At 31.7% G+C, this 13,758-nt stretch overlaps 6 protein-coding genes across 6 annotated transcripts; 2 read left to right on the top strand and 4 right to left on the bottom strand.

Annotated features, from left to right (window-relative positions):
- Positions 1-621: 621 nt before the first annotated feature.
- Positions 622-1,479, top strand: LOC128389461 (MYG1 exonuclease-like). Its single transcript, XM_053349060.1, has 2 exons — positions 622-772; positions 850-1,479. The coding sequence occupies exon 2, from the start codon at positions 854-856 to the stop codon at positions 1,457-1,459; it is 606 nt and encodes a 201-aa protein (XP_053205035.1). The 5' UTR covers positions 622-772; positions 850-853; the 3' UTR covers positions 1,460-1,479.
- Positions 1,480-1,622: 143 nt separating this feature from the next.
- LOC128389460 (uncharacterized) lies at positions 1,623-3,336 on the bottom strand. Its single transcript, XM_053349059.1, has 2 exons — positions 3,185-3,336; positions 1,623-3,090 (listed from the first exon to the last, which is right to left on the bottom strand). Exons 1-2 carry the CDS (start codon positions 3,228-3,230, stop codon positions 2,402-2,404), a joined length of 735 nt encoding a protein of 244 aa, XP_053205034.1. The 5' UTR covers positions 3,231-3,336; the 3' UTR covers positions 1,623-2,401.
- Positions 3,337-3,639: 303 nt separating this feature from the next.
- Positions 3,640-4,132, top strand: LOC128389544 (uncharacterized). Its single transcript, XM_053349148.1, has 2 exons — positions 3,640-3,769; positions 3,849-4,132. Exons 1-2 carry the CDS (start codon positions 3,640-3,642, stop codon positions 4,115-4,117), a joined length of 399 nt encoding a protein of 132 aa, XP_053205123.1. The 3' UTR covers positions 4,118-4,132.
- Positions 4,133-9,141: 5,009 nt separating this feature from the next.
- LOC128389532 (uncharacterized) lies at positions 9,142-10,770 on the bottom strand. The gene is made up of 5 exons (XM_053349135.1): positions 10,212-10,770; positions 10,036-10,147; positions 9,767-9,966; positions 9,570-9,684; positions 9,142-9,500 (listed from the first exon to the last, which is right to left on the bottom strand). Exons 1-5 carry the CDS (start codon positions 10,267-10,269, stop codon positions 9,296-9,298), a joined length of 690 nt encoding a protein of 229 aa, XP_053205110.1. The 5' UTR covers positions 10,270-10,770; the 3' UTR covers positions 9,142-9,295.
- Positions 10,771-10,919: 149 nt separating this feature from the next.
- Positions 10,920-11,983, bottom strand: LOC128389533 (uncharacterized). The gene is made up of 3 exons (XM_053349136.1): positions 11,632-11,983; positions 11,317-11,570; positions 10,920-11,247 (listed from the first exon to the last, which is right to left on the bottom strand). Exons 1-3 carry the CDS (start codon positions 11,867-11,869, stop codon positions 11,056-11,058), a joined length of 684 nt encoding a protein of 227 aa, XP_053205111.1. The 5' UTR covers positions 11,870-11,983; the 3' UTR covers positions 10,920-11,055.
- Positions 11,984-12,401: 418 nt separating this feature from the next.
- Positions 12,402-13,729, bottom strand: LOC128389531 (uncharacterized). Its single transcript, XM_053349134.1, has 3 exons — positions 13,284-13,729; positions 12,961-13,223; positions 12,402-12,758 (listed from the first exon to the last, which is right to left on the bottom strand). Exons 1-3 carry the CDS (start codon positions 13,654-13,656, stop codon positions 12,582-12,584), a joined length of 813 nt encoding a protein of 270 aa, XP_053205109.1. The 5' UTR covers positions 13,657-13,729; the 3' UTR covers positions 12,402-12,581.
- Positions 13,730-13,758: the final 29 nt, after the last annotated feature.

The following is a 13,758-nucleotide window of genomic DNA, read 5'->3' as shown; positions in this document are numbered from 1 at the left end:
TCTCTAACTGACCACATTGTTCATTTATAATCTCAGGGACATGGCAGGGAGATTCAGAGTTGACCTCTTTCACTGGGAAGGACAAAAGGTTACAATATAACCCAATATATGGTTAGTATAATATTTACGAATGAATGTTTCTTGTTAACATTGGATGATTTAATCATATTAATTGTCTTATTTTTCAGACAACAATCAAGTATGGATATGATCCACTTTATAATTCCCTGAATTCTGTACAATATTTCTTAGGTGCATTCGTATCTAAATGAACGGGCGATAGACTCAAATGATGTTCATGATGAATAAATCATATTAAATATTCATAGTGCGTTTAAGTGTATCAAGAACCTAAAATTATTCAAAACAAAAAACATCAATCAATTAATTAAGAACAATAGCTTGAGATTGATTGATGTCGATGGAAAAATTGTATATATTGTGGTTGAAACTGAGAAATCAACACCATAATCGTTAAACAATTTAATTTCACAGTGTAGCAAAACTACTTCTCCGGCCATTACAAGTATTCTGTCTAAATATTGAAGAGCTGATATTTTTTTCCATTGTTGTAACTTTCGAATAGTTTATCATGTGCAATATTGATTTGAATCCATTTATTACGTTTTCCTGCAACATTTGTACCAGAATTCAAGAATAACTGCGTCTCGAGTAGTTCAGTTTTTAGGATAAACACAGATTTAACTTCTCGAGTCTCCCGATTAAGACCTAATTGGACTGATCAGATTAGCGATGATCTTCAAACTCAAAGGTAACTTTTTTCCTCTTTTCAATTGTTTCCTTTTGTTTTATGAGACTAATCTTTTTTTTTCATATTCTTTCAATTAGATTTATGGAAGCAATTGATCTGGTTGGAAGTGAATTTGAAGAGATCGTTAGATATTATGGTAAAGTTTGGCTTCCAGCGAAATTATTTGTCAAACAAGCGATCGTTAATTGTAAGAAGGTACATTCTTCCGGTGCAATTATTGATTTAAGCCAATCTGGAGAGATGCCATGGATCGAGCATTTGATTAACACCGAGAAAGAGTTAAATATTGAAGGACAAATTAAGTTTGCCATTTTCTATGATGTCTCAGGGATTTGGAGATTATCTTGTGTCCCCCAATCTTATTCACTAGATGTGCTTCGTATTCCTTTTCATCCTGATTGGCATGGATTAAGTTATTCAGCTTTTTGTGATATCTCGGGTATTCCTGATTGTATTTATATTCACCCGTTAATTAGTGATTTTGAAACCAGAGAGTCTTGTATTGCAGTGGCCGAGAAATTAATTCAACTTAATTCCGATCGATACCTTACCCTTAACAAAGCTCATTCAATTTCCGATGGATCATTTTACTCTGTCACTGATCAATTATCTTTAGTGGAGATACCTATTATACAACCAAAGGGTTCGATGAAATTTTTTCCTCTCGACCTTAAGGTAGGTTTTTAACCGAAACACCCTTTAAGATGTCGTCGAATTTTAGTTAAATATATTGATTATGGAACAGAGGATGTATTGAATATTGGTGATTTAAAACCTCTTCCAATCGACGTAATCAACATTCCAGCATTTGCTGTTCGCTGCCGATTATCTCACATATCACCTCCGTCCGATGGTTGGTCCAATGAATGTTTAAAATATTTCGAGGAATTGAGTGGCATCAAGATTGAACAAATGGTAACTGTTTATGTTACCGAACGTCCATCGAAAAGTAATTACGATGAACCTTTATCGGTCTTTCTTTGGTACAGTGATAATGCCTTAGGCCAAGGTAAAGATATTTTGGTCAATGCGGCTCTGGTCAAGGCCAATTATGCTTTCACAGATTCAATGGATTGGGTATTGGAAGCCGATGCTCAATCTAAAGAGAAAACTCCACCAGAAATTAGTTTAGATAAAATTAGTGTCGCTACCTGTTCCCAGATCAGATCAAATTCAATCGATCTGCACACCGTAAGTACTTACGTTATACAGGTAGTGTTAAATTGTTAGTTAACTAATTTTACCGCTTCATTTCTAACTGCTATGGCAACAACAGACAACTCCTAATGGATTATAAAAGTGTTACCTGTAATTTTAATTTCACTTTAAATTTAACTTAATTGTCTGATAACCTTGACTGCTTTTTTAAATTCTCGTTTCAATTGATCAGCATGTTTTTTATCTTAACTCTTGGAAGATTAGTTCAATTCTGTAATTTGATTAATGTTGAATTTTTGATAATTCAGTGAAGATTTTAATGTCTTAAAAATTGAATTTTAAATATGTAAATAAATTGAGTTCGATATCCGATTAATCATGCAAGAAATTTTATTATTGATTTACTGATTAATATCGAGTGTTACTCATTGGTATGTTTGATTTTGGAACACTTTCTCTACTTGGAAAATGTTAGTTTTTGATGATTTCAGTCAAATCTGGTAAGACCAATTCGCTTGGTTTTTTGGATGGTTCACAAACATCGAAAAGATCCCAACACAAATAGTTCTGGGTCGATTTGTCGATCATGTTATTGGTAATTGAATCGAAATAAACTGAGTTAAGCTCAAGACACTTTCTGTAATCTTCGACACTTGGAGATTCAGTAGTTTTCACCCAATCTAAACAATTATTTTCAGTTCGAGCAGCAAAATCCTTAGCATAGTTACCAACGCCCATGAATGCAAATCCAGCGATAATATCGGTACATTGCTTGCAAACGGCGTCATCATAAACTTTGGAAGGATTTTGTTTAGGTGTAACTGGAGCAACGGGAAGACTTGGTAAACTAATTTCGAGGGTCGAATTTGACTCACAGACACCATAATAAGCACAAAGCTCTTGAGATCTGCTTTGTCTTTCGATAAGATGATCAAATGAAGCCTCGAATACTTTAACGAAAGAGTCACAAGATCCTTCAGGAGTTGGATATTTACCACAGAGCCTCTTAAGTCCAGGTAAGGAACGGATTCCAGGTATGAAAGCATCTCGAGCGCCTTCCAAAGCAGCTACTTCAGCTGCGGCTTCATTTTTGCAAATCTCACAAGGAGTCATTCCTTTAGCCCAATCACCAAATTCTCCCCAAAAGGCATCACAATAATCTGTTGATATTTAAAGATAAAAAGAATGAAAAATAATAAAGTTAATCATTTGAATCTATTGAGAAAAGTAAATCGAAAGAAAAGTTTTACTTACATGATGAGACGACGATGACAAAAGTAATGGCTAAAAATCGGTTCATGGTTTTTATTTCTGGTGAATTAAAAACAATATGAGATATCGAAACCAAATAATCGACGATTATGATGTTAATTTCTCGGTTTCAATTTTAATATATACTCGTTTTAATCAACAGCAATCAATCTGAAGCTATTGTTCTTCATTAATTGATTTTTTTTGAGTTAGATAACTTTAGGTTCTTGATACACTTAAACGCACTCTGAATATATAATGTGATAATCATTATCAGCTTATGACATAGATGCGATACCTACTAAAAAATAACTGCAGAGCAGTTACTGTACCTGGATCTTGGGCTCGCAACAAAATTTCAACAAGGTTTCAAAATATTGCATAGCAACCTGATGATTTCGACTCAATAAAAAATTTCGATTGTCTTGATCATTTAAGTACAGAATGTAGATGACCCAATGGATATTGGAAAAAACGTTGTCCAAGGATTTAAAACCAAAGATTATACTGGGATATGTCATCATTTTTTGAGAGGCCAATGCAAATACGGTGCTGGTTGTGTTCATAAACACGTTACACCTCAAGAACGTGAGTTAATCGGCCATTCATTTTTAGATCTTTTAGTTTAATTTGGTTTTCTTTCGGTGATTTCTTTCTCTGTTGATAGTTGAAGTTCTTGACACTGAAGAGGTTCTCGTGGACACTCTCGAACGAGACATTGTCAGAGAAGGTTGTAAATTGGATGTAACAGTTACCAGTTGTCTAAGTCCATATTCATTTTATGTCGTACCAGCAGAAGACATAATTCATCAACAATCATTTGACTCTAGAGTTGGAAGAAATTATAAAATTAAATTGAAAGACGTGATGTTTTCACTCTCAAGCCAAAATTTGCGACCTTACCAGCATTCGCAGTCCACTGTGCCATGGAAGTGACATCAGGATTTTGTGTCACTGATGAAGTCATGTAAGTATTTTTGGCTTTCTTCCGATCATCTCTGTTCTCACAATCAAATTAATTAATCACCCACCCCACCCAATTTCAGTAAACAAATATTTTAGTACTGCCAAAAATGTCCTTTAAATTGATTTAATTAAACTAAATTGAATCAATTGTTCATTATAGATCAGTCTAGTTCCAAAAGTTTTCATCCGTGAGTCTTTATCTACATTTTACTGGCTGATCAATTGGTCAATATATAGAAGAATCAAAATTTCCTGTAACGATAACTTGACCAATTTCACCAAATTCATTGATAATGAAATATGATGAGCGGAAATTTTTGAAACAAACTTGGTGAACAATGAAAAACTCTGATTCCACTTAATCGATTCAGTTTCGTGGATTTTTATTTCCGCTTCGTGATAATCATTCAGTGTTTTCACTTTACTATGAATCTTGATGATTGATTGAATTCATGAATTAAAAATTAGTCACTAATCAAAGTGGTGAATAATTTGAAGAATATGGTTGGTTTTTTATCAATAGAATAGCAATTGTTTTAATTAATTTTTCTCTATTAACTATTAAATTAATTGAACAAAGCGTCGATATGAGAGCACATAATTTTAATTGTTATTGGTTTATTCTTGGTTACTAATTTCATTGCAACTTGATTACAACTCGATTAATGTGCTTCATTTTTCATATATTGTCTTGATGATTACCTGATTGATTAATCATATTGGGTTGTGTTAAATAGTAATACATACATGTATGTATAAGTATTACTGATCTTTGGATTGAGTTAATCTCTCTTTGTTGTTTACTGATTAAAATCCCCAAGCACTGATTTAGATAAATGATTAAATATTGATAACAGCTATAAATTGCTTCGAAACAATTAACCCAAAAGATTGATGTTCATTTGGTTATTATAATCATATGATATTAATAAAATAATAAACGACAAAAATGATTAAATTTCTTCAAGCAATATTTTTGAAGCTTTTATTAATACAATCAATGTCATTAATCAATTGAATCAACAAGCAGTAGTTTAAAATGTTTAAAGCTCAAGTAACGCAAGTAACAATTATGATTGGACTGGTGAAAGATTACAATTTAATCTTGAAAATTCAGACAATTTAAAGGTAATAAAGTAATCAATAGTAATTCTAGATATTATATTATAATACATAATACTAGATCTCTTCCTTTTTCTTTCTCTTTCTTTCTCTTCCTTTCTCTCTCTCTTTCTTTTTCATCTTTTTCTCTCTTTGTTCTATCAATTTTTTTCTCAAAGAATCCTGTTAGTTATTGGATGAAGCTGATAAAGTTTAGTCCTTTTTTTACCATATTTACCGACGATCTAGTTGATGTATTGGTTTTAATGAACAACGTTAACATAGACACGGAATACACCTGGTTGACAGCAACTGATTCACCATGAGACGAGAGCAGCACCTTACCAAGCAACAGCGACATCACAGAATAAAGGTGAACCTTCGTCACCTTTGCGAGAATCTTAAGCATTCGAAGTTGATAATGGCAACCAAGGTAAGTTAGTTGAAGTGTTTATTCACAATCTGAAAGCTGAATTACCGAATGAGTTTTTACCCTAACCGAAAATCTAAGGAGTTTGCTTTAAAGGTACACAAGCAAGGGTAAAATGTGAAGTTCATTCAATCGGAATTCATCTGCATCCCGCCTTCCCCGTAGATATTTATAATAACTTATGAATCTGAAATTTGTATTTGCAATAGAAATTAAAAATTTATTGGATTTTCTTGTTTAAATCTTAAGCAAATCAATATTTTCAAGTAATCAACTGATTTTACTTCAAAATTCTGTCACAAAGTAGAAGGTTCAAGAGGTCGCATGGATATTTGAATAATTGTCTTTCATCCTTAAGATAGTTGATAACTTTTTGCCAGTCGATGTCTTCGGTTCCTGATTCAGTTGAAGTTGAAACCATGTAGTTAATCAAACCTTCAACATCGCCATTGTCCAAATGCGTAATGATCTCGATCTTATGTTCGAGGATGAAGATGATCAAATCAGTTCGACTAACTGAAGAATATGATGTTCCCGGTCCAGTTTTCCTCATGGCCCATGCAACCAGAGAGGGAACACCATGTTCCTTATTCTCAGTCAAACCAATTTGTTTCTTGAAAGCAATTTTCGCTAAAACCACAGGCCAAATAACTCCAGAGGTTCCTGATTCCACTGCATTACTGACCATCAAAAGTGTAAAACCAAACAGCGTCATTATTCTCGTAAAATTGTGCGATTTCCTCTCGATGAGCTTCAGTGAATTTTACAAATTTCTTGAAATTAAGTTTTTCTATCTCGTTTTCTTCGAAAGGATCGGATGAAGCCCAAAGGAGCATCGGGATTGGAGTAGTAACGGGTCCATCTTCAGCTATAACAGAAAAAAGAGAAACAAATCAATAAACAAAAGTTTCTACTGAGAAAATTGAATATTATTTATTAGGTATCCACATAAGTAATGTCGCTTTTTGATTGGCTTGACGCGTTTCTCAATTTCTCGAACATTGGTTAATTATTAATTATAAAAATATTATTATTGATTGGTTGAACATTTATGTTCAAAATGATATAGATTTTATTTAATTATGTTAATTAGTTTGGCTAATTTATAAATCAACCTAAATCAACTTTTTTTTATTTTAGACATCGAATTTTCGAAGTGGCCTTTTTGAACCTTTTAGAGGTCAGAAAATTTCGAAAATTAATTTAAATTGTAGAAAAAAGTTTGATTTAATTTATGATAAAATTTGGTTTATTAGAATAATTTCCTCGAAAAGTTATAAAAAATTATATTTGAAATGATTTAACATTGAAACTCCATAGATGATAACTTTTTATAAAATTTTCATTTTTCCAAAATTTTGTATATGATTTATCCATAGAAAAATATGATAAAAGTTTTCTTATTTTCGAATTAAATTTGATATAACTTTTCGAGGAAATCATTCTAAATAACCAAATTATATCATAAATTAAATCAAATCTTTTTCTACGATATAAATTAATTTTCGAAATTTTCTGACCTTTAAAAGGTCCAAAAAGGCCACTTCGAAAATTCGATCTCAAAAATAAGAAAAAAGCGTATTTAGATCAATTAATAAATTATCGAAATTAATTGTTTGATTTCTCTACATTTTATATCATTTCGTAGCTTAAGAGTTGATCTTTCAATTTTTATATTTTCACAATTAATAATGACCTGCTGATGACCAAAGCATTGATACATTTCACCAAGAGGAAGATGAAGATGGTAGCGGGAACAATAAAGATAATTACAATCATGATGGACAAGAATTATCGGCCGGTGATAATTATGAATATAACGAAGAGTATTTGAGACCTGATGAGGAGGGAATTGAAGTAGAAGGAGAGGAAGAAGATCAGTTAGAAGAAGAAGGAGAATTGGATGATGACGAATATGAAGATAATCTATCAGAATTTACCCCTGTTGCTCAATTGATAACAATTCTTGAAGATGGTTATCACCTTTATCATATTCCACCCTCTTCACTTCCGCCCGCTGAGTATCATCTCTGTGTTTTCCGATTTGGTGTTGACAATTCTTTCTATTTTTCCTTCTTCAATCGATCTTCACTTGAAACCAAGACGCTTCGTTAGTTTGCATGGTCGTTGGTTCGTGAAGCTTTTTGTCTCCTTTCTAACCTCTTTCATTTTCGTCTTTTCACGGCCTTTCTCTTAAAATTCAATTCAAACTTTCTCTTCAATTCTGTTAAATTAAAACAATTATTGAATGCACATGAATATGCAGTTGAATAATTTGACTTTGATAAGAAAACAGAGTAGCTTTGGAATTTAACGAATTATAATTACATTATTTTAGAAGATCCCTGATAATTGGGATCCAATGGCAGAAGACGCAAAATCTTATTCCAATAATTATCAATACGACCCGACGGATATTGGAAACGTTGTCCAAGGATTTAAAACCAAAGATTAAATGGGATATGTCATCATTTTTTGAGAGTTTAATGTAAATGCGGTGCTGGTTGTGTTCATAAACAAGTTAAAAATCAAGAACGTAAGTTGATGATTGATTAAAATCAATCATTTTTAGATCTTTTAGTTTAATTTGATTTTCTTTTGGTGATTTTTTCTCTGTTGATAGTTGAAGTTCTTGACACTGAAGAGGTTCTCGTGGACACTCTCGAACGAGACATTGTCAGAGAAGGTTGTAAATTGGATGTAACAGTTACCAGTTGCCTAAGTCCATATTCATTTTATGTCGTACCAGCAGAAGACATAATTCATCAACAATCATTTGACTCTAGAGTTGGAAGAAATTATAAAATTAAATTGAAAGACGTGATGTTTTACTCTCAAGCCAAAATTTGCGACCTTACCAGCATTCGCAGTCCACTGTGCCATGGAAGTGACATCAGGATTTTGTGTCACTGATAAAGTCATGTAAGTATTATTGTCACCATTTCCTGAGATGTCAATGTAAATTTGGTGCTGGATGTGTTGATAAACACGTTACATGTCAATAACTTTATTAATCATTTATCGTTTGTCTTTGATCTTTCAGTTTAATTGATTTTTTTTCGTTTTTGCTGCTAATAGTTAATAGATAATAGCTAATAGCGAAATTCTTGACATAGAATAAGTTTTGGTTTACCAATTATCACTACATCTTATTTGTTTGGAAATACATCGATGAACCGATAGTTATCCTCGGGAGTCTCTTTGACTCTCAACATCACAAGAAGAATCAACATTTTCACCATTTCCCCACTTCTAACATTTGCTTTTGCATTTCAATCAGTTTTTCTTAAATCAGTTGCATGTCCAGAGCTACGAGTATTGAGCGTTAGACTATTATGTTCATTTTACTCAAAAAACAATTAGTTCAATTGATTCTGATCCAATGGCTTCATATTACTCGTATTATAATATTTTCACAGAGATTTATACCGAAAAGTTGAGTATTTGATTTAATAGTTTGCGAATTTTATTTCTGCTTTAATTATTATATTAATATTGATATGCAGAGAAAATAGTTTAGTCAATGGTATTAAGAATTATCATTATTTGTTTCATTTTAGATCGTTACGAAAATAGCATTTGAGGCCATTTCCTTTGTCCCATGCTTAAACTAACGATCAGTTTAACCGCCCTTTACATTGGTCTTTGGACACTTTAATAATCGCTGGTATTTTACCACAATTAGTGTAATTTAACCAACACTGATTAAGATACCATTTACCATCTGAGCCACAAACGGGATCAGGTATAGTTAGGCAACGATTAGGACATGGATGAGTCTCTTGGACACACTGTTTTATGTCAATTGTATTGATACGTTTTCTGTAATTTAAATAATCAACAATTAGAATGGAATAAAAATTTTTCGCAACAATTATTATTGTTAATTACCCGCAATTTTTTTGTCTCATTACACATTCATTTCGATATAAACTTTTATCTGATCCACAAACGGGTTTATCAGTTAGTAGGCACGATTTTGGACAATCTTCAAAGTTTCGAGACTCTGTTTAAGTGTAAAATAAGAAAATCGTTGCTAATTAGTATTGTTTCTTTTGATTAATTCCTTTAATCATGATTGTACTCACGTCGAGTTGAGTTGATACAAAAAGATTTGTCGACAATTTTCACTGGTCGCTTATTACAATTGCGCTTTTGCATGATACATTTATTAGAATACATTTTACCATCGTCACCACAAACGGGATCGTATATTTCGAGGCAAAGCTTAGGACACTGTCCAGGATCTTTAGTACATTGTTTCATATCAATAATGGTCAAATTTTTTCTACAATCGGATTTTCAGAACAATTAAAACTCAATTGATTAAAATCAATCATGGAGACTATTAACTTACCCGCAATTTTTCATTTCCATTTCACATTTTGATCGGTACATTTTACCATCGGAAGCACAAACGGGAGCATTTGTAAAACACTGTTTAGGACAATTAGTTGATTGTTGTTGGCCTTGAGTAGTAAGAAAAGAAGACAATTAAAGATTAATCAACTGATAATCTTTACAAAAACTTACCCACAATAGATTGTGACCAAAGAGTAATCAATGTTATCACTGTAATAAAGATAAACATGATAATCAAGGAACGACAATTAAATGATAATTATGAGAATAATCAAAAGTATAAGAATTGATAATTAGCAGAAACAAAACAAAATTAAGCCCAAAGGTAATTTAGATAATTGTAAAAACTGATATAAAGTTTACTCTTAAATAGTTAACAGTCAAGTGAATGGTTCTCACTTTAAGTAATGGCTATTTTAATGGTCAGTGTAATGATTGTTGTCCTTGGAATAATTTTCCAACGCTCTCGATCAAGTTAATTGTCTTATTGTAATTTTCTCTCTCTATTCTTTGATCAATCTGATTCTCACATTTACAGATTCACGAATCACAGGGTAAATATCACGCTGAGCGTGAGTTTCCCCTTCGTTCATCTTTACCTTCATTTTCATCTAATTTCAAGTAAAAAAATTCATTGTGAAAATTTATCTTCTATTGAAATAGTTACAGGGTAATATATTTTTCTGTCTCATGCTCATCAGTTTGGGATTATATACTTTTTGCTCACTCCAATTAAACAATAAGTTAATTGTTACAATGGTTAAATTATACATGAGACATTGAATTGATTTCCATTGCCATGAATTTTCAATTAAACGACAATGGAAAACTTTTCAAGATGAATTTCATTTTAATCAATATAACCTATTGATCTGAAAATTGTAATCACAATTCAATTTCCTTTAATTGTTACTATTAAATTGTCTTTAATGACGTTTCAATTTTACATCAATCATGACTGACAATCAGTGTCAATTTCAACACTTAATCAGAGGCAAATTTAAATTGTTATTAGTTAATCATCCCAAAAGTGTTCAATGATTTTCGGCTCTGATTGTTGACCTTTACTATCAATGTACCAAATTTTGATTAAATATTTTTCACCATTTTTCAAATCATTGGGTAATTGTAATTGAGATCCAAAGCATGGGGACATTTTAATTTCTAGGATACAATTAGTCTCTTGATTAGGATTACTGGATTTGATCTGTGGATTAAGATTAACAAAAGATTAGTACAATTATTGGATTGGAAATCAAGTTGAATTTTTAATTACCCGATAAATTTGAGCGAAATAATTAACGACGTCGATTCCATCAAATCTTATGGAAACTTGTTGATTATTTAAAGTGATTGGCGATTTTGATTTAGTTGTTAAATCAATGAGATCAATGTTGAATGATTTGTTGCCATAAATTGCGATTAAGTTAATTAGGTAGCGTTGATTAGGTTTCAGGTTAACTAATTTCATTTGCTGGAAAAAATAATCTCCTTTTTTTATTTCATTCAAAATTTGTCTCTTCATGTTACCTAATGGAAGTTAATTAGTAACAATTAAACACGTTGATCATCTTAATTTACCAATAATTACCTTTAACTTTGGTCTTGTTCACATCAGTAGTTGATTGTTGATCAATTAAAAGTTGATTAATTACACGAATCGATCCAAATTTTGTCTCTTCCAATTCACTTGGACCTGTAACATTAATGATTACAGATTCGTCTTTGATTTCATCAACATTGACAATAAACTTAATTGTTTCATCCGCAGAGACTTGATTGTTAATTGTGAGAACAATTAAAAAAATTAGGAACACTTTTGAATACATTGTTCTTGATGGAGAAAAGTTAATTTAACTATTGGTGATCAATTTATTTACTGGTGAAAGTTAATTGTTGTGATCATCTCATAGACTCTTGCCTTTAAGTACTAATCAATTGGTTGACTTGATAATTACAATTAATCAAATCAAATCAGGGAAAACAATGAAATGTTTGTTTAATTTTAGTTTTCTTTTGAAACTTTTTGATAATTGAAACAATTAACTTGTTTATTTCCTCTGACTAATTAACAGAAAGAAACAAATCAGTTAATTGTGATAATTTCCAATGTTTAACAGTCAAAACAATCAAAAACAACACCCGTTGGTCTTGATATTAATAAATGATTTACCTCCAATGGACCAATGCAATTGTTTTAATTGTTGACAATTAGATGACATGATTTGTTTACTTTAATTGTACAAAACAAAAAGTCAGACTTTTTTACCCACACTAAATCAAGGAAATGGTTATTAATAACAATTAACAATCAAAATAGGTTGTGATCAATTTTTATGATAAGAAATTAATAACAATTAATCACAGATAATTATTGAAATTTATTGTACGAATTACAACTTCACAAAATACAATAGATTTTAATATTGATCTTTGAATGAATCAAATTTAATTGCGTTCGAGGTTTGTAATTAATTGAATTGCGTCAACAAAATTAATTGAACAAATTGACTTATCTTTTACAATTAAATTCAATCGCAATCAAGCAATTAACTCAGTAATCACAGATTCAGATTCCTTATCATCTTTACTAATGTACCAAGTTTTGATTGTGTATTTTTTACCGGCGGTCAATTCGGGAAGGGTCAACTCTTTACCGAAATCGGGTGACATTTTGATCTCAATGAAGCAATCAGCTTCTTTAGCGTCTTCTTTGACCTGAAGTAACGGTAAGAGAAAAGATCAAGATTAGTTGAAAACCGATTAATCTGGTGATGAAACTACACCAATGGAGATTTAGTTAATTGTTATTATTAATAATACAATTGATACTTGAGATTTATCTCTTTTATCGGTGAGATTGAATGTCTGATTTCTCGAGTCTCATTAACTAAAAATATTAACTGAATCAAAGTCTCACCTTGTTGATTTGTACATAATAAGATTTTACGTCAGTCCCACCAAACGGTAAAACGCTGACCCCTTTGAGAATGGTTGATTTTGGTGGAGTTAATTTTGTAGTTGTTTCGAGGGCGATTGGTGGTTGTTCAGGGAATTGTTGTTTATTGTATACAGAGTAGACGAAGAATCGATAATGCGTATTTGGCTTTAATGGACCAACTTTCCACTCGAGGAAACCACGTTTTCCAATCGCTTTAGCTGAGATTCTCTCAGAGCGTACCGCTACAAGTAAAGACCACAATTAGTAAGTCAAAATGAATACAAATTCGAGGATTAACTTACGGTCTGAGCGCTTTTCCCCTTTCTCCCATTTATCTTTCGAAACTTCTATTTCATATTCAATTTTAACAGCTACTTTGAAATCTTTAAACTTTGGTAAAATATCAGTACTAATTATCACATGATCATCGGCAGTCTTTTCCAATTTAGAGATCGGTACTCTGGGATCTACTTCGATCGGTGTCACCGTGGTGGTTTCCGCCTTTGGTTCAACGTTTTTTGCTTCGCTTGTGTCTCCTGAAGCTGCTTCATCTGTTTTAACAGCGACATCAGTAGTTGAGGCAGAGTGTTTCACTAATTTACCGGCATTGACGGTGAGAAAAACGCTGTTGAAAATAAAGAAAAGCACAATCTTGTAATTAGATGTGAATAACATATTGAACAATTAAGACCAACAAATATCAATGTATCTCAATGAAATCGACAAGTTTGAATGATCAACTAACCAGAACACTTATTTCAATAAATCATAAGAGGT

Source organism: Panonychus citri, unplaced genomic scaffold (genome assembly GCF_014898815.1).
Source record: "Panonychus citri isolate SS breed McGregor unplaced genomic scaffold, ASM1489881v1 Contig00108, whole genome shotgun sequence".
NCBI lineage: Eukaryota > Metazoa > Arthropoda > Arachnida > Trombidiformes > Tetranychidae > Panonychus > Panonychus citri.
This window is presented reverse-complemented; position numbering and strand designations above follow the sequence as displayed.

Excerpts from the sequence above, each read along its gene's own strand:
- LOC128389460 (XM_053349059.1), bottom strand. The coding sequence starts at position 3,230 with ATGAACCGATTTTTAGCCATTACTTTTGTCATCGTCGTCTCATCAT. Across the intron at positions 3,091-3,184 it reads TGTCATCGTCGTCTCATCAT|ATTATTGTGATGCCTTTTGG; the intron begins GTAAGTAAAACT and ends AAATATCAACAG.
- LOC128389532 (XM_053349135.1), bottom strand. The coding sequence starts at position 10,269 with ATGTTTATCTTTATTACAGTGATAACATTGATTACTCTTTGGTCACAA. Across the intron at positions 9,685-9,766 it reads TTGTATCAACTCAACTCGAC|AGTCTCGAAACTTTGAAGAT; the intron begins GTGAGTACAATC and ends ACACTTAAACAG. Across the intron at positions 9,501-9,569 it reads ATGAGACAAAAAAATTGCGG|AAAACGTATCAATACAATTG; the intron begins GTAATTAACAAT and ends TTTAAATTACAG.
- LOC128389531 (XM_053349134.1), bottom strand. The coding sequence starts at position 13,656 with ATGTTATTCACATCTAATTACAAGATTGTGCTTTTCTTTATTTTCAAC. Across the intron at positions 13,224-13,283 it reads AGGGGAAAAGCGCTCAGACC|CGGTACGCTCTGAGAGAATC; the intron begins GTAAGTTAATCC and ends CTTTACTTGTAG. Across the intron at positions 12,759-12,960 it reads ATTATGTACAAATCAACAAG|GTCAAAGAAGACGCTAAAGA; the intron begins GTGAGACTTTGA and ends CCGTTACTTCAG.
- LOC128389533 (XM_053349136.1), bottom strand. The coding sequence starts at position 11,869 with ATGTATTCAAAAGTGTTCCTAATTTTTTTAATTGTTCTCACAATTAAC. Across the intron at positions 11,571-11,631 it reads GAACAAGACCAAAGTTAAAG|GTAACATGAAGAGACAAATT; the intron begins GTAATTATTGGT and ends AACTTCCATTAG. Across the intron at positions 11,248-11,316 it reads ATTTCGCTCAAATTTATCGG|ATCAAATCCAGTAATCCTAA; the intron begins GTAATTAAAAAT and ends CTTAATCCACAG.
- LOC128389461 (XM_053349060.1), top strand. The coding sequence starts at position 854 with ATGGAAGCAATTGATCTGGTTGGAAGTGAATTTGAAGAGATCGTTAGA.
- LOC128389544 (XM_053349148.1), top strand. The coding sequence starts at position 3,640 with ATGGATATTGGAAAAAACGTTGTCCAAGGATTTAAAACCAAAGATTAT. Across the intron at positions 3,770-3,848 it reads ACACGTTACACCTCAAGAAC|TTGAAGTTCTTGACACTGAA; the intron begins GTGAGTTAATCG and ends CTCTGTTGATAG.